Here is a 20,182-nt window from a genome sequence, read left to right as displayed (position 1 = left end):
AAATACTCATTTCAAAATAAACACTAAAAAAAAGGAAACAGGTAAAAATATAGCACTTCCCTTTCTCACCATCCCAACCAGTCGATAACTGGATCATCACCAACACCTGTTTTGCGGGGATAAAACCACATGAATGAGCAATACCAAAAATAACAAGCTAAATAAACATTATCGTCGATCGTCAGCCTACACATTTTGGCCAGGTTCACAAATTTTCTTTGTAATAGCACTACATAAAAACATTGCTGCTATGGGAAGGAGCCATTTTTAATAATTTTGATAGGTTTTCCTCATCATTTGCTTCCAGTATGTCCCACCAACACAGTCTAACACTGAAGTGAAGTTATGGTACTCAGCATGTCATCTCCTCCATCGACATATGGCTGTTAACTACAATGTCAGGTCCATCAAACAAACAACATACACAACAACCTTTTACAGATAACGCCACATCCAACTACTTTTCCTGATATCAAAATTTACAAAAGTGTGCTCCAAAATATCCTCTTCTCACATGTCAACTTTCAGGTACTTGTCACACACCAATACGTCTTTGTTAGTGGTAAAAACCGCTATATAACAAACACATAAGTTCACCCAAATACACATAAATGCTACAATTTCCAGTGGACTCTATGAGAACAGATAGTCTGGCAAGGAGATACCACATTTCCAAAGCTTTTATCAGAGAAAATTTCCAGGTTCTGAAACTGTGCAACCAAAAGGATACATCTTAATGCAACATTGCTAAACAACGTGCAATATGCTCCTGGCAGTATATTTGCTTGTAGTGCAGATAAATTTCACAGGAACTTAACAGAACAAATTTGAAAGTAGGCTTGAAAGTCAGTTTAGGAAAAGATAAAAATAGTGTGCTATGATCAAACAAAAAATAGTACAAATTAATAAAAAAAATGTTTAACCAGTTACTAAGTTATTTCATTGAGACCAATAATTTGGATGTCAAAAGAAATAAAGGCTAGAGTTGTTTTGGTAAATTTAACAGAGGATTTAAAACTATGCTTCTGAGCTGAAATTAAAGCTTGTAATCAGTGCATATTATCAGTTTTGACCTACTGCAGTGGGATGTTGGGTATTAATGCACAAATCATTTTAAAGTGAGGATTTCTCAGTGAACTTTAGAAGGATTTCTGTTATGTCAAGGGAGACAGGAAAACAGTCAAATTTATCAGGAAGCAGACTGGATTGGAAGATACAGTTAAGACTAACGGAATTAATATTTGTTTAAGTGGAACACTTATCCAGGTGAATAAGTTCAAGGTGGACCAAGGAAGTTAGTTGAAAGATTCTTAGAATTTAGAAAAGGTGAAAATGATGTTCTTATGGAAGCTGGATTGACAGCATGCATGGGCAGCGTGGCATGTATGTAATGGCATGCAGAAATGAAGAGGGGCACATCATTCAGCAGTTTATTTCAATATCATGTCGATGATTGTGTCATATTTTTGTTACTAACCCTCCTCAAAATTTGATTGTTATGATATTTTCACTTACAACAGAACACATACCATCCTTTTTACTTTTGATGTACATCCTTATGTAAAAGACACGTATGCATTAGTGCCACTTTTGGTACAGTATATTGTCACTGTATAGTAGAGTCAATGAGAAAAGACCTTTGACAGTTCCATTGCAGTGGGTTTGGTGGCCACTTCCCTTGATTTTGATAGACAATCATGTAAAGTGGTTTTGTAGGTCTCTCTACGACCATGTCTGTGTCATCACAGTTCTGTAGATGACAACTGTTTTCCCCAGCAGCAGTTTATGCTTCACAATTGAAAGCTGACACCAGTATTGCTAGCTGGCCAGGTATCTACTCTCACCCAATGTGCTATAGCCATAATGCTCATGTTAAATTTTTACTTTATACCAAAAACATGCTTTCCATCAAACTTCAGAACGTAAACTTTCTGTTTGTGAGTTAGATGGCATGTTATTCTTAGACTGCAAAACTTTGTAAAATGAAGAAATGGTTCTCAATCCTGTCCCCAAAGGTCACTAAATATGGAGAGCAGGTGCACCAGGACATTCTTTTTCTGTAAAAAAGTGTTTTATCTGCTAGTGGCTTTTGGTGGATGTATAGACACTCCTATCTTCAAAATAATTTCTTCCATGTTTGGATGGCTTTGCCTTAGGAGTGAAAGACCTGTTGCATTGGATTAAAAGTAATTCCCAAATGCTAAAAATCATAGTCTAAGGCCACTTCAAAATTGTGAAAATTATTGAATAAGAATGGTGTCATTTAAATTATGTGGTTGACAGTGATAGATTTCCATGGTTTTTTGAATTATTGATGGAGTGAGAGAGAGGGGGGGGGGGGGGCAGTGACATACATGCACAGGCAGAAAGAGAACACTGAATTTTTTTTTTTTTTTTTTTTTTTTTTTTTTTTTTTTTTTTTTTTTTTTTTTTTTTTTTTTCTATATTAGATTTTGGAACAGACCAGTTGGTTGTGGTGACTGACTAATCTGTAATGTAGCCTGAGGTCCAAGTTAGGTTGGAAGGTTGCAGTTTGATTGTGAGTTCTTGAAGAGTAATGAAATTCTGTAGTGATTCTCAGATGACACCCTGCCATTACTCCCAATAGTCATACATTTTTAAAATTACAAGTATTGATTAGATTATGTGCTGAACTCACATGCCTTTATCAGAAATGTTGCTATGTGGCAGTTGTTGAAAATATTGTACAGCCCATCAGCTTTGCCCTGTAATTGTATCAAGTCACCTAATCAATTATAAACCTAATACAGTTACTGGGACATTGTACAGTCATCCTTATTTTAGCAGAGTATCATGACTTCCATGGAAATATTGGAATACAAGGTTTTGGGCGGAGACGTTCTTGTCATTACTTTCAAAAATATTAATACTGTGAAATTATTGAGACCACATCACACAGAGGGGAGGTGTGGCATTATTAGTGGGTGCATAGCCTGTGCTTTGTACATTACGTAGTTGTGTTTATGTACCCAATAAATCCCCCCCCCCCCCCACACACACACACACACACACACACACACACACACACACACACACTCTCTCTCTCTCTCTCTCTCTCTCTCTCTCTCTCTCTCTCTCTCTCTCTCTCTCTCCCCGTAGTGTGTCGAACAATTTCATATGTATGTGCCATAAATCACTCTGTCACCACAAGTTTAATTTCAAAAAGTTAACCAAAGGAGAATGACAATATTTAAGACTTAAGTTTGACAGTTTCAGTGTAACCAAATTCAGTCATTCTTAAAACTTTTGAGTGGCTATTATAAATATACACCCTTTATTAAAAAAAGCAAAAGGCAGGAGGAGGGCTGATATTAGTAAGCTTATTGATAGCTGATAAATTAGATATTACAGTAAATATGCTGTACAGCCAGCATTATTCATTCTCTGAAAAAGTTTGTATACTATAGTCTGTTGTGTATCCACATCATGGAGTACGTATTTCTTGGTGAGATAACAAATGTTTCATTAATGTGCAATTGCCTTAATCCAGTTTTTGTCCAGCTAGGCAGATGGCTCTCAGACAGCATGAAGGGAAAACTATTATGTACACTGCTATGGGAGCTGAGTGGCGGCAGTTTGGGCATCCACGGAAAAAGAGACCGCTGAGTTCTGTAGTTCTAGATACTGGAATAGCAGAAAGAATACTCAACGATGTGAAAGATTTCATTGGAAATCCATCATGGTATGGAAGCCGAGGTGAGAAGTTGATTGGCATAACCTGTGTATGTGGTTAATTGTTTATAACTTACAAACTTTGCACATGTTCTTTTTGTTTGGTGACTGAGATTTTTGTTTTTAATTATATTTACCACACCAGCAATACCCAAATATCTATGTCTCTCCCTCTCCCCCTCCCTCAGATCCTCCCCCCTCTCCCTCCCCCTCTTATCCCACCACCCCCTGCCTCTCCCCCCCCCCCCTCCACTGACCTCACCCCCTCAGCTTTTTTTAGAATTACAGAATTTAGTTGTGCCCGTATATGCTTAAGTAATTAGTATATAATTTTACTTTCTTGTATTTTTCTTCTTCATGCTATCCCATTTTCAATGTTCCACATGTGATGATTAGAAATCAAGCAGTTGTTTCTTCTAACAGATGCCCTTCATGTTACCCTGTTTCTATACTGTCACTGTAACCATTTACAGAGAACATATGACACCTTGTCTAATCCAATTAGCAGTGTAGACACTTCTTTACAGTACAGTGATCGGCCACGTGTGTTCCAGTTGTTCAGGCTGTGTGCTAAAGACTGTTTCATGCGTCAGTCCTCAGCATAAGCAGCCAAGGATGGTAAAAGCTGCTGCCTTGTTGCGTTCAGAGGCCCAAAGAGCGGATGTTTTTTAAACTTGAAAAATTGCAAATATTGAAATCAAGATAACGTTTTTAAAAGTTTCTCTTTACTTAAAAGAATTTACTAAGATTTTATGGTCACATAATATGAATAGGTCGAAGCAGGGGAATGCACTCAGCTGTTCAGCAGTTATTCCTGATAGGGTTTTAACAGTTCACCTTCAGGAATAGTTAACAAATTATGATCCAGAAATATACAGAGTCCAGAAGGCACTGGAGTAGGAATGAAATCATCACAGCAGAAAGTTTCTAATCTACTCTGACTCAGTGCCGTACAACAAATCTTCCCAGTAGAGAAAATGTTATTCAAACCATCCATACCATCCTACATGAGATGCGAAATGAAGGCAAAGAGATGGGGTTACTGGGTACTGGGATACCTGGGGATACAGGGAAATGATGCAACAAATGAAGTGGCCAAATAAGGATGTAGAAGTGGTGTAATTCAGTGTGCAGTCCCCCAGCACACTATCACCTCATTGTCTGATAGAAGAGACACACATTAGTGGGAAAAAAATGGTTCAAAGTGGTAAACAAACATTGGTCAATCAGATTAAAACTGTGTGCCGGACCGAGTCTCGAACTCGGGACCTTTGCCTTTCACGGGCAAGTGCTCTACCGTCTGAGCTACCCAAGCACGACTCGCGCCCCATCCTCACAGCCCTACTTCTGCCAGTATCTCGTCTCCTACCTTCCAAACTTTACAGAAGCTCTCTTGCTAACCTTGCAGAACTAGCACTCCTGGAAGAAAGGATATTGCGGAGACAAGGCTTAGCCACAGCCTCGGGGGATGTTTCCAGAATGAGATTTTCACTCTGCAGCGGAATGTGCGCTGATACAAAACTTCCTGGCAGATTAAAACTGTGTGCCGGACCGTCATGCTTGGGTAGCTCAAACGGTAGAGCACTTGCCCGCGAAAGGCAAAGGTCCCAAGTTCGAGTCTCGGTCCAGCACACAGTGTTAATCTGCCAGGAAGTTTCATATCAGCGCACACTCCGTTACAGAGTGAAAATCTCATTCAGTGGTCAATCGAATTGACCACCCAGGCATGGCAGACCTAATGCCAACCAGACTGATGGAAGTGATGCTCACCATGCAAATAATGGGGACACTGTCCATTGATATAGTTCCCTCCTTCAGCAGGAAGATCTGTCATTATGTGGTGCTTGTAGTATACCACTTTTGATGCAGTATGTTTTAACTAAATGTGTGTATATGTGGACGTAAGGGCGACCTCGGTTTGGCTGGAGGTCTGTCCCCCATCCACACTGATGAGGACCGTGTAAAAAATTTCAGGATACTATTAAATGTCAGACCTCGTCCCTAAAGTTTTGCGAAGAGTAAATCAATGAGCTCTGAGTGGAAAGCTTCACTAGCAGTTTAGCATTTTTATTAATTGATTTTAAGTGTTGTAATTTAGTGCATCATAAATTCAATTCTTACTACTGATAGGTGGATTTTGATATACTTGTATTACAAGTAATTTAGATTCTGAGGACAAGCATTGCCCCCCCCCCCCCCCCCACACACACACACACACACACACACACACCTTCTCCCTCCCTCACAGTAATCCATCAAGCCCCAGAGCTTTGTTCAGTTTTAACAGTTTCAACTGTCTCTCAGCACCACTGACACTAACTCTTTTTCACTCATCATTTTAGTGGTACAGCAATTCTAAGGCAGATTTGAAAACAGAGTTAAGCATTTCAGCTTTTGCTTTGCTACCATATATTTCAATTCCTGTCTCACTTCTACATCTACATTTATACTCCGCAAGCCACCCAACGGTGTGTGGCGGAGGGCACTTTACGTGCCATTGTCATTACCTCCCTTTCCTGTTCCAGTCGCGTATGGTTCGCGGGAAGAACGACTGTCTGAAAGCCTCCGTGCGCGCTCTAATCTCTCTAATTTTACATTCGTGATCTCCTCGGGAGGTATATGGAGGGGGAAGCAATATATTCGATACCTCATCCAGAAACGCACCCTCTCGAAACCTGGCGAGCAAGCTACACCGCAATGCAGAGCGCCTCTCTTGCAGAGTCTGCCACTTGAGTTTGTTAAACATCTCCGTAACGCTGTCACGGTTACCAAATAACCCTGTGACGAAACGCGCCGCTCTTCTTTGGATCTTCTCTATCTCCTCCGTCAACCCGATCTGGTACGGATCCCACACTGATGCGCAATACTCAAGTATAGGTCGAACGAGTGTTTTGTAAGCCACCTCCTGTGTTGATGGACTACATTTTCTAAGGACTCTCCCAATGAATCTCAACCTGGTACCCGCCTTACCAACAATTAATTTTATATGATCATTCCACTTCAAATCGTTCCGCACGCATAATCCCAGATATTTTACAGAAGTAACTGCTACCAGTGTTTGTTCTGCTATCATATAATCACACAATAAAGGATCCTTCTTTCTATGTATTCGCAATACATTACATTTGTCTATGTTAAAGGTCAGTTGCCACTCCCTGCACCAAGTGCCTATCCGCTGCAGATCTTCCTGCATTTCGCTACAATTTTCTAATGCTGCAACTTCTCTGTATATTACAGCATCATCCGCGAAAAGCCGCATGGAACTTCCGACACTATCTACTAGGTCATTTATATATATTGTGAAAAGCAATGGCCCCATAACACTCCCCTGTGGCACGCCAGAGGTTACTTTAACGTCTGTAGACATCTCTCCATTGATAACAACATGCTGTGTTCTGTTTGCTAAAAACTCTTCAATCCAGCCACACAGCTGGTCTGATATTCCGTAGGCTCTTACTTTGTTTATCAGGCGACAGTGCGGAACTGTATCGAACGCCTTCCGGAAGTCAAGGAAAATAGCATCTACCTGGGAGCCTGTATCTAATATTTTCTGGGTCTCATGAACAAATAAAGCGAGTTGGGTCTCACACGATCGCTGTTTCCGGAATCCATGTTGATTCCTACATAGTAGATTCTGGGTTTCCAGAAACGACATGATACTCGAGCAAAAAACATGTTCTAAAATTCTACAACAGATCGAAGTCAGAGATATAGGTCTATAGTTTTGCGCATCTGCTCGACAACCCGTCTTGAAGACTGGGACTACCTGTGCTCTTTTCCAATCATTTGGAACCTTCCGTTGCTCTAGAGACTTGCGGTACACGGCTGTTAGAAGGGGGGGGGGGGGGGCAAGTTCTTTCGCATACTCTGTGTAGAATCGAATTGGTATCCCGTCAGGTCCAGTGGACTTTCCTCTGTTGAGTGATTCCAGTTGCTTTTGTATTCCTTGGACACTTATTTCGATGTCAGCCATTTTTCGTTTGTGCGAGGATTTAGAGAAGGAACTGCAGTGCGGTCTTCCTCTGTGAAACAGCTTTGGAAAAAGGTGTTTAGTATTTCAGCTTTACGCGTGTCATCCTCTGTTTCAATGCCTTCATCATCCCGGAGTGTCTGGATATGCTGTTGCGATCCACTTACTGATTTAACGTAAGACCAGAACTTCCTAGGATTTTCTGTCAAGTCGGTACATAGAATTTTACTTTCGAATTCACCGAACGCTTCACGCATAGCCCTCCTTACGCTAACTTTGACATCGTTTAGCTTCTGTTTGTCTGAGAGGTTTTGGCTGCATTTAAACTTGCAGTAGTTTCCTAACTTTGTTGTTGTACCACGGTGGGTTTTTCCCATCTCTCACAGTTTTACTCGGCACGTACTTGTCTAAAACGCATTTTACGATTGCCTTGAACTTTTTCCATAAACACCCAACATTGTCAGTGTCGGAACAGAAATTTTCGTTTTGATCTGTTAGGTAGTCTGAAATCTGCCTTCTATTACTCTTGCTAAACAGTTAAACCTTCCTACCTTTTTTGATATTTCTATTTACTTCCATATTCAGGGATGCTGCAACGGCCTTATGATCACTGATTCCCTGTTCTGCGCTTACAGAGTCGAAAAGTTCGGGTCTGTTTGTTATCAGTAGGTCCAAGATGTTATCTCCACGAGTCGGTTCTCTGTTTAATTGCTCGAGGTAATTTTCGGATAGTGCACTCAGTATAATGTCACTCGATGCTCTGTCCCTACCACCTGTCCTAAACATCTGAGTGTCCCAGTCTATATCTGGTAAATTGAAATCTACACTAAGACTATAACAATAAATTTATGTGAAATGTATTCCAAATTTTCTCTCAGTTGTTCTGCCACTAATGCTGCTGAATTGGGAGGTCGGTAAAAGGAGCCAATTATTAACCTAGCTCGGTTGTTGAGTGTAACCTCCACCCATAATAATTCACAGGAACTATCCACTTTACAGGATAAACTACTACTAACAGCGACGAACACTCCACCACCGGTTGCATGCAATCTATCCTTTCTAAACACCGTCTGTACCTTTGTAAAAATTTCGGCAGAATTTCTCTCTGGCTTCAGCCAGCTTTCTGTACCTATAACGATTTCAGCTTCGGTGCTTTCTATCAGCGCTTGAAGTTCCGGTACTTTACCAATGCAGCTTCGACAGTTTACAATTACAATACCGATTGCTGCTTGGTCCCCACATGTCCTGACTTTGCCCCGCACCCGTTGAGGCTGTTGCCCTTTCTGTACTTGCCCAAGGCCATCTAACCTAAAAAACCGCCCAGCCCACGCCACACAACCCCTGCTACCCGTGTAGCCGCTTGTTGCGTGTAGTGGACTCCTGACCTATCCAGCGGAACCCGAAACCCCACCACCCTATGGCGCAAGTCGAGGAATCTGCAGCCCACACGGTCGCAGAAATCTGCAGCCCACACGGTCGCAGAACCGTCTCAGCCTCTGATTCAGACCCTCCACTCGGCTCTGTACCAAAGGTCCGCAGTCAGTCCTGTCAACGATGCTGCAGATGGTGAGCTCTGCTTTCATCCCGCTAGCGAGACTGGCAGTCTTCACCAAATCAGATAGCCGCCGGAAGCCAGAGAGGATTTCCTCCGATCCATAGCGACACACATCATTGGTGCCGACATGAGCGACCACCTGCAGATGGGTGCACCCTGTACCCTTCATGGCATCCGGAAGGACCCTTTCCACATCTGGAATGACTCCCCCCGGTATGCACACGGAGTGCACATTGGTTTTCTTCCCCTCTCTTGCTGCCATATCCCTAAGGGGCCCCATTACGCGCCTGACGTTGGAGCTCCCAACTACCAGTAAGCCCACCCTCTGCGACCGCCCGGATCTTGCAGACTGAGGGCAACCTCTGGAACAGGACAAGCAGCCATGTCAGGCCGAAGATCAGTATCAGCCTGAGACAGAGCCTGAAACAGGTTCATCAGACAAACTGGAGAGGCCTTCCGTTCAGCCCTCCGGAATGTTTTTCGCCCCCTGCCACACCTTGAGACGACCTCCCACTCTACCACAGGTGAAGGATCAGCCTCAATGCGGGCAGTATCCCGGGCAACCACAGTCGTAGTCCGATCGGGGGATGCGTGGGACGAGCTGGCCGTCTCCGACAAACCCCCATCTGGACCCCCACAGTGATGCCCATTGGCAACAGCCTCAAGCTGTGTGACCGAAGCCAACACTGCCTGAAGCTGGGAGCGAAGCGATGCCAACTCAGCCTGCATCCGAATACAGCAGTTGCAGTCCCTATCCATGCTAAAAACTGTTGTGCAAAGAACGTCTGAACTAATCTACAGAGAGCGCAAACAACTCGACACAAAATTTAAACGGTTATTAAAATACAAGATTGCCTAGTAAATGCAGTAATGCTGCTACTTGCGCACTGCTGACACACTGCTCGGCTGCAGAAGGAGACTACGCGATTTTACACTATTCGGGTACTAAAACGCGATGCTACAACTCGCAAATACTATAATACGACCGAAATTTATGAATTAAACAATGCAAGTACCAAAAACACGCAAAGAAATTGAGAATTAAACTATGTAACAAATGAGTGAGCTAGGAGTATACGACTTGCTGCTGCAGCTGCTTATCCAACCAGTTTGAATAGCGCGCCTACAGAGACCAAAAATGCCGTCCACATTGACAAGTGATTTGTAAACCAGCAATCGCCGGCGACGACGATAACAACGTTTACGCATCATTGTAAGAAGCAGAGCATCAATGGCTATTCCCTCATACCGAGTGAATGCGCTAAACAGAACAGTGTGCTATGAATAGCATCAGACTGGTTGCTAGTGACTGGTCACTAACTTTGGTGCCACACAACAGCCTTTATGTACAACCAGAATTTCTTTGGGTTTTGTGAAATATCATTTGACAGTATTGTGCTATGTAGTCATTCAAGGTTTCAGTCACTGTTCCCTTGACACCTAAATGTGTTTCATTCTGTCTAGAGTTCTATGGTTTATTTTTCATCTATTATGCAGTAGGTTCTCTTTCTTTAGAAGTTTCTTTACAGTGACTGTCTACCATATAAGGTCCCTTCCCTTATGAATTGTTCTTTTAAACTTGAGCCACAGTTCCTCTACATGCCTCTGTCTTCTGTTGAAAGTTTTAAGTTCCTCGTTGAGATATGACACTAATGACTTTTTATCTAGTTTACTGAACATATATATCTTTTTGCTTGTTTTATTTACCTATGCACTTCAGCAATCATTGCTGCCACAGTCACATCAGGGTCACTGATACCAGTTTCTATGTGAACATCCTCAAAGAGGTCAGGTCTATTTGTTGCCATTAGATCAAATATATTTACATCATGAGTGGGGTTCCAAACTGCATGGTCTAGGTAGTTTTCATTTAAGTCACTTAGTTATGTTTCACAGGATACCTTATCGCACCCACCACTAATGAAACAGTAATTTTCCCAGTTCATTGGTGGATGATTAAAATCTTCACACTGATAACCTTGAATTTAATCTCCAAAGTTTCCACCTATGATAACAGTATGATTGGGAACTTCCATACAAGTAAACTGAGGTTTTCTCTAAAGTTTTCAGTAACATCAGGAGATGAGTCTGGTGAGTGATAGGAGGATCCAGTTGCCATTTTATGCCCTTCCCTGACGCTGAGTCTTGCCCAGTCAAACTCGCATGCAGCTTCAATTTCTATCTCATGTGTATTTGAGTGGCAGATTAAGTTTCTGTTCTTAAGTCGAGGCCTGATGCTCAACTTAAGTGGAATCTTTCTAAATTTTATCCAACTACTGCACCGCAGGCAACATGCATGCTTATAACATCCCCAGTCATACGTGAAGCCAGCGCTCAGTAGCAGTGACAGTTTCTCTTTCAGATTCCTTAGAACAAAGTGACCCTTTATATTAACACATTTTCTGGTAACAGCCCTTTCCAGTTGGCTGTTTGTATGACTACTACTTGTAACTCCAATACTGTCTGCCAGCAGTTCCTGTTGGTGTGGCCGCTCTAATAATTATTGATTTCTTACCTGAAGAGCTTCCATTTGTGGTGCTGGACAGTTGCATATGGTGACTTCCCCTGTCTCGGTCGCTTTCTATAGCCCCATCATTCTGCCAATGTAAACTCAGTTTATTAGGCAGCATATGCTATCATGCGATACTGACCTTACGACTTATCTTAGAAGAAAGATTAAGGAAAGGCAAACCTACGTTCCTAGCATTTGTAGACTTAGAGAAAGCTTTTGACAATGTTGACTGGAATACTCTCTTTCAAATTCTAAAGGTGGCAGGGGTAAAATACAGGGAGCGAAAGGCTATTTACAATTTGTATAGAAACCAGATGGCAGTTATAAGAGTCAAGGGGCATGAAAGAGAAGCAGTGGTTGGGAAGGGAGTAAGACAGGGTTGTAGCCTCTCCCCGATGCTATTCAATCTGTATATTGAGCAGGCAGTAAAGGAAACAAAAGAAAAATTTGGAGTAGGTATTAAAATCCATGGAGAAGAAATAAAAACTTTGAGGTTCGCCGATGACATTGTAATTCTGTCAGAGACAGCAAAGGACTTGGAAGAGCAGTTGAACGGAATGGATAGTGTCTTGAAGGGAGGATATAAGATGAACATCAACAAAAGCAAAACGAGGATAATGGAATGTAGTCATTCAAGTCGGGTGATGTTGAGGGTATTAGATTAGGAAATGAGACACTTAAAGTAGTAAAGGAGTTTTGCTATTTGGGGAGCAAAATAACTGATGATGGTCGAAGTAGAGAGGATATAAAATGTAGACTGGCAATGGCAAGGAAAGCGTTTCTGAAGAAGAGAAATTTGTTAACATCGAGTATAGATTTAAGTGTCAGGAAGTCATTTCTGAAAGTATTTGTATGGAGTGTAGCCATGTATGGAAGCGAAACATGGACGGTAAATAGTTTGGACAAGAAGAGAATAGAAGCTTTTGAAATGTGGTGCTACAGAAGAATGCTGAAAATTAGATGGGTAGATCACATAACTAATGAGGAAGTATTGAATAGGATTGGCGAGAAGAGAAGTTTGTGGCACAACTTGACCAGAAGAAGGGATCGGTTGGTAGGACATGTTCTGAGGCATCAAGGGATCACCAATTTAGTATTGGAGGGCAGCGTGGAGGGTAAAAATCGTAGGGGGAGACCAAGAGATGAATACACTAAGCAGATTCAGAAAGATGTAGGTTGCAGTAGGTACTGGGAGATGAAGAAGCTTGCACAGGATAGAGTAGCATGGAGAGCTGCATCAAACCAGTCTCAGGACTGAAGACCACAACAACAACAACAACAACAACAACAAACATGCTATCATTGCAGGACAGTTATTTTACTTTGAATTCCCTTTCAATAATGGAATGATAATCTCAATTATCACGTAAGAGAATGTTGTTTGTTTTATATGTAAGAGTGACTAGTACTTTTTGCAACTGGATTAAAATGAACCCTGTTTCACCTAAATATTCATTACATACAGTATTCACTGTACAGATAGGTTTTCAAATTGTGTGTGGTTTTTTTTTTTTTTATCATTTGAATTGGTTTAATATGGGAATAGTCACACTTGTGTCAAAACCTACTCTGTGTGTGTGTGTGTGTGTGTGTGTGTGTGTGTGTGTGTGTGTGTCCCATTGACAATTAGTTAACATCAGTTGAAACCCATATGTTAAATTTCAGCCACCAACATGTACTATTGAAACTGCTTGATGTACAACCCTGAATTGTACCACTGTGTGAAGTGGCCCTCTTTTGTCACAGCCTCCATTTGCTTGTCGGCAAACACTGAATTAATGATAGAAAGAAATCGTAGAATAATTAAATATTCGTAGAGAAATACAACCTACATTTTCTCCATAATGTTTCTTCCACAGTTGTATGGAAAATACACAGATAAGTACAAGGTTTCCAAAATGTCACTCTTAATTTTGTTTCTTGTAACTATTGGAAAAAACTGAAATATTGATGTAATGATCCAAATATATATTTTTGTGTTCCATGAACATACAATTAAGAACATTTGACAGTCCTATGAATTGCAAGCAGACTTAAATGTTTCCATAAAAAATTGTGCCAGAGTTAGGAATGAATCAGGTCTGATATTGATATGTTGTGAGGAATTCCATACACATTTAGTCAGATCTGAAAACAAAGGATAGGTAAACCAATAGTGCATGTAATTGCTACTTGAGAATTGTCTCACAGTGGTAGACTGGGAACCTCAGTAATTTTCCCATTGTAATGTTTTCCCTGTTGATGTTATGTAAAATACCTTCCACTGATGGAACAATTCTCTAACAGTTGAAGTTCACTCATCGTTACATGTGGACTCTGAAGTCTCTCTTCTATAAACGTAAGCTCAAAATTCTACTGATACTAATTCAGAATTTTAATGACCACACCAAGAACCCAGAGAGACTAGATTTGTTTACACAAAATGGAAGAAGATTGAAACACATAAAAAATGTCTTCCTTTCCCATTTTTCCATTTTACCACAGGTGTGGATCATGGTTTCCACACTGTAGAAGCCGGTGACATTTACCAGTAAAATTCATGGTGCACAGCTCTCTTAAAATTTTACTGACAGTATCTCATTTCCTTTTCAATATCTGCTAGTCATCATCGTCATCATCATCATCATCATCATCATCATCATAAGTCATTATGCTCATTGCTGAGTGTCGTGACCCCATGAACCAAGTGTCTCCATCCCGGACAGTTGCCAGCTTGTCTTAGTGCCTGCTGAAGAGGTAGACTGGAGATCATCTTGATTTGATCTGTCCATCTGCTCACTGCTCTTCCTCTTGGTCTCATGCCCTTGGATCTTTCCTTGTAAGACTATTTTCTCTAGATTTTCTCCATCTCTTTTCACAATATGGCCAAAGAACTGGAGAATTTTTTTGGTGACTTGAAAAGAAAGGCATCTGGGGATATTGAGTTGTTCAATAATGGACACATTTGTTGTTCTTTCGGTCCATTTTGTGCGTAGCATCCTGTGCCCGCACAAAAGCTCAAACGCATCAATGGGCTGTTTGTCTCTGGCCTTGAGTGTCCATGTTTCGCAACCATAAAAGAAGACAGAAAACACAAGTGTTGCAACTAGCCGGATCTTTGTGCTATTTGTTATTGCTCTGCTCTGCCAGATCTTGATGAACTGCTTCATAACCACTCGCCCTAGTGTGATCCGTCTTCTTATCTCGTCTTCACAACTTCCGGTGCTGCAGGTGGTTGACCCAAGACAGATGAAGGAATGCACGACTTCAGATTCCTTTAATCGACCTGTGAGCTGGATCTGTTCTTCTCAATCAATTATCATGAGTTTGGACTTGCTGAGTTTGATGTCTGATCCATATGCTAGACTAATGTCCTTTATTCTTGTTAGTAGCTCAGCAAGTTTATCTTCGCTTTTGGCTAAAAGCTAATATGTAACATCAAAAGCTAACCCCAACTTTATTTATGTGTTCAGTTTGCAGCTTTAATGAGTTTCCACAACTGAACACTGATGTTTAGTGATGTCACAGATCATATGCTGTGATCATTTGACACAAGTGAACCAAGCAGCCCCCATGCTAATTCAAGAATTTGCAAAGCTAACATGCAATATATGTTGTTTTTATATTTATGCTTGTGTATTATGAAAACATGCAGTTTAAGCAATACACTGCATTAAAGTTCTCTCCAAAGACTTCATTCTTAGTATGGTGTGTTGTGCTAAAGTCTCAAGAAATGTGATATCGTTTGCTAAATATTGCTACACAGAAATTATGTATATAACCTTGTCTGGATTTGCACTGTTTTTGTTTGTGATTAATGTTTAGACTGGGTCTGGGCACACACAGTTCCTCACTTTCACCGTAATCTCATATTCCGTGTTTTTGCCTAATAAATGTTGTACTGTTTTCAGACTCACTGTGTGCTACAGTTGTTCATATGAAGATAAAACTCACTAGAAATCGGACACAATACACTCACAATAAGGACACAATACACTCACAATAAGGAAGTTCCTAATAACAAACTATTACGCAAATGTTGCAGCAAGCAAGTAAATTCTTTGCAACTAATAAAATTAAGTGGACATGTTTTCCACACTTATGTCCTCCAATCATTCGTGAAACTCTCACCAGGCGGTGCCACTTACGTCACCATATCTTAGTGCACTCTTGCAAGAATTTACAAACTTAGCATGCACTTCCTACAGTGGATAGACTTGCCAATGCCTTAAACAGTTTTCTTCAACTATCAAAACATTAATAGTAAATATCAATTAATGATGCACAACTGCTGAATAGAGATACACAGACTGGACAAGAAGAGAATAGAAGCTTTTGAAATGTGGTGTTACAGAAGAATGCTGAAGATTAGGTGGGTAGATCACATAACTAATGAGGAAGTATTGAATAGGATTGGGGAGAAGAGAAGTTTGTGGCACAACTTGACCAGAAGAAGGGATCGGTTGGTAGGACATGTTCTGAGGCATCAAGGGATCACCAATTTAGTATTGGAGGGCAGCGTGGAGGGTAAAAATCATAGGGGGAGACCAAGAGATGAATACACTAAGCAGATTCAGAAGGATGTAGGTTGCAGTAGTTACTGGGAGATGAAGAAGCTTGCACAGGATAGAGTAGCATGGAGAGCTGCATCAAACCAGTCTCAGGACTGAAGACCACAACAACAACAGACTGGGTTCTGCTAGGGAAGATTTAGACCCTCTGTTCATTCCATTTCATTGTAAGCAGTGGAATGAGAAAATCATGAGGCTGTTGGTAGGACATCTTTAGGCTGAATGAACACAGCTTTCAGGAGGCCCAAAACAGCTGTGCTCCACAGAAACAATTCCCCCAGACCTCTGCTACACAGAGCTACAAGGCATTTGAAGGCACAGTGCTAAGCCTAGCTTCTGCCTGTTCGAAAAACATCACTCAGTATGAACACTTCTAAAAATACTGACCATCAGTGTAAAAATTCTTGTGGGAAATTTTTGAAATGTGTTCTGATAAATATCCATTTCTATTTAATTAGTTATAAGTACATTGCAATATAGGACCATTCAGTGCCAAGTGGTGTAATTTTGGAAAAAATTCCTGCATGAACATCATGGATTTTGCTGAAATTTTGTGTGAATGTTCACTAATGTTCCCAACAAACATTGGTATTGTTTTACTTTCGCAGATTTAATACTTGCATAGATATACCGTATTTACTCGAGTCTAAGCTGCACTCGAATCTAAGCCGCACCTGAAAAATGAGACTCTAAATCAAGGGAAAAAAAAATTCCCGAATCTAAGCCGCACCTGAAATTTGAGACTCGAAATTCAAGGGGAGAGAAAAGTTTTAGGCCGCATCTCCAAATCGAAACAAAGTTGGTCCACTGTAATATGAGACAATTTAGGTCGAATGAATGACGATACAGCTACAGTAGTTTGGTTCGAGTCGTAAGCTTAGCAGTTAAGCTTTACCAGGTAGCCATTGCTATGCGTCAGGCGCTCCGTCCGTATTTATACAGGTACCCTTCCTTTTTCACGTGCTTCGTCTGTTTTGAATTGATTGCTTATTTTTCTTTGATCTGATAAGCGCAGTTTTTTTTGTTATAGGTGTTTACGTCACTCTATGATGAATATGCATTACTGTACTGTGTCATGCTTTGTTTGTCGTACTCCGATACTGCGTGTTTACGGCCTGTCGCCGATCGCGGCATGGCTTGCTTTTGTGCGCGCTACCGCCGCTTAAAAAAAAAAAAAAAAAAAAAAAAAAAAAAAAAAAAAAAAAAAGAGAGAGAGAGAGAGAGAGAGAGAGAGAGAGAGAGAGAGAGAGAGAGAGAGAGAGAGGAATCATCTCATTAGCGAAACAATGGCAAGAGACTGCTACTTGTTGTTACATACACTGCTGCTTTCTTTGATAATGATCAACAAGAACCAAATAATAGACTGCGTATGATAGAAGATGTTCTGAACGAGAGTTTAGCGAAAAATTTTCTCCGTTTGAAAATCTTTGCAGGCGCCTCTTTAGTACATTACATTCTGCACAGAAATTAGAGTCATCTTAGATTTAAAAATCTAGTCAATTGCTCGCTTCATTTCTGACTGTATCACTGTTTAGCATAAGAATAATACGAATATAAACAAGACATGATATGTATATTCTTCCGCGTTTGCTGTTGTCTCACTCTAGTTTTGTGGTTTATTACGCAGACAGGATTTAAATGAGATTGCAGCAAACACGAAACAGATCAAGGCAAAATGTTTATGTTCGTATTATTCTTATGGTGACGAGAATACTGCATGTGATTCACAATTTATAAAAGTTCCTATTAGCAACCATCTCTTCTCACAGATAGGAAAAAATTCAGAACGTAGAGTTGGCCATATTGACAAACATCCTAAACATTCTTGCCAGTCGGGTTTTCGTAGTACATTGAAATGCTACTACATTCGAAGATGAACAATACGGAATTTGTATTTACTTCGTTGGATAATGTATGAAAATGCAGTGGTCGAAACTCGGCGCGGAGAAAAAAAGCTTGTCTTCCACCCCCTTTTTTTTTTTTTTTTTTTTTTTTTTTTTTTACTGGCGCAGAGGTTTTGGTGCCAGTATTTATCTTTGTGCCTACAAAGGATGCCTCTGTAGCGCTACATATATTCGGCGGCAGAACTAAGTTGTGGCGGCACCCACCGACATTTTTAAGAACTTCCGCTTGCTTTGCACTCGATTCTAAGCCGCAGGCGGTTTTTTGGATTACAAAAACCGGAAAAAAAGTGCGGCTTAGATTCGAGTAAATACGGTAGTCATTTGTTTGATTCCATAGTGCAGCTATCAACAGTGCTCCTGTGTGTTTTCGGTAGCTTAGAGATATAAGATCTCCAGCAATATTTTCTGTAAAGAAATAAAAGTAGGTCATCTTATAAACTTTTTATGCTCTCTTAAACAAAATAATGAAGAAGACTTTCTGAACAATTTTTGTATGAATAATTTGCAACATCAGACAAAAAAATAGATGCCGGGAATAAATGTGACATTTAACTTTTTATATCTTCGGAAGTAATCGTGGGATAAACCGGAAACATTGCACGTTATAACTTAACAATACAAAGTCTTGGAATACCAAATTTGGTTCTCCTACTGCTTTTTTCCAGTAGTTTACAAACTAAGGGCAAAATTGACAGTTTTTCTAAAAGTGCCAAAAATAGCTATTTTTTGTCCACTTTTACAGAAAAGAATCTTCTGCAAACTCTTTTAACACTTTGAGGATTGAGCGTGAGTGTGGACGCTCAACCGGCTGGTACTGAGCGATTTCACAGTTTTTCTGAATTTTCTACAGCAGATTCTATACCACAGAAAATAGATTGCCCTTTTGCATTTAAAAACTACGTCCATTCCCTTCAGAGTACTGCAAAGAAATAAACATTTACGTTAGTGACAAGGGTTGTATATTAATTTGAGAGTATGCTGTTTTCACAGTGAAAATTTTTTTTTTTCTTTTAGAACCTCTAAGGGACATAGGATTGAAGTTGTTAGTTTTAAATGAATAACTGTTGAAATATGAACTTTTATTTTATTAATAATCACACAGTTACATTGGCTTTTGTATGAAATATTTCGAAACATTTACGTCACAGGTTTCACAATAATATCGCGTGTCTTTCCTTGAAACTTTACCATATCTGGCCTTGTTTGTTTCTGCGCATGATTTGCACCTTCTCTGAGACCACTTAGGCGATTTTGTGGGTGGAATTAATTTTGGAAAATGTCTTCTGCTTAGTCTGTTGATGGGTGAACTATTCTGAGAAGTGCCACCGTTGTGAACCAACTTCCCTCTGTAATGTATTCAACCAGATGTTTGCTTGTATTCCGCGACATTTTGTACAAAATGTATGAATTTACAGTCATGAGCATGAAAATGTGAAAGAAAACTTTTTTCCACCACTTTATTTGTTTTCGTTCAAAAAGATAGTACGCCATTAGCTGGTCGCTATGATCCACACCAGCTTTTTTACTATTGTAGTCCAAAACACAGGCTGGCTTCATTTTTTTCACCATTCCAGATTTAGTTTTTACACAGACATTTCTTGCCGTCATTTTATGCTTTACTGTCAAAAGAAAATCGTCTCTGTTGTCCTTCCATTTTACAAACAGTAAGTGATCTCGCCTTCGAAACGAAAGTTCATTTTTTTCAATTTCTGGCCAACAAGATCCCTTGGTAGTCCTTTTCTATTTTTCTGCACAGTACCAACTGCCTTAGTTCTTTTCCCCCACAAATAATCCAGTAAATCAAGGCTGGTGTAAAATCGGTCCATGTATAATATGTGACCTTTATTATGAAACGAATGACACAGTCTGTCTACAATGTGTAAAATGCTGTTATCGGCATTAGACTGTTTCCCAGAATAAATTTCACAGTTCAGAACGTACCCACTTTCACTTTCACATAGCATAAAAAATTTTACGCCATATTTATTAGGCTTATTT

At 40.3% G+C, this 20,182-nt stretch overlaps 1 protein-coding gene across 1 annotated transcript in view; it reads left to right on the top strand.

The window, feature by feature from the left end:
* Positions 1-20,182, top strand: part of LOC126162402 (mitochondrial chaperone BCS1) — a 49,577-nt gene that overhangs the window by 10,458 nt on the left and 18,937 nt on the right. The window contains exon 3 of the mRNA XM_049918896.1: positions 3,523-3,717. Coding sequence (XP_049774853.1) covers positions 3,523-3,717 — 195 coding nt within the window. The remainder of the gene's footprint in view (positions 1-3,522; positions 3,718-20,182) is intronic.

The sequence above is a fragment of the Schistocerca cancellata genome, chromosome 2 (assembly GCF_023864275.1).
Source record: "Schistocerca cancellata isolate TAMUIC-IGC-003103 chromosome 2, iqSchCanc2.1, whole genome shotgun sequence".
In the NCBI taxonomy this organism is placed as follows: Eukaryota; Metazoa; Arthropoda; class Insecta; order Orthoptera; family Acrididae; genus Schistocerca; species Schistocerca cancellata.
Note: the sequence above shows the minus strand (reverse complement) of the source record. Positions and strands in the feature narration are given on the sequence as shown.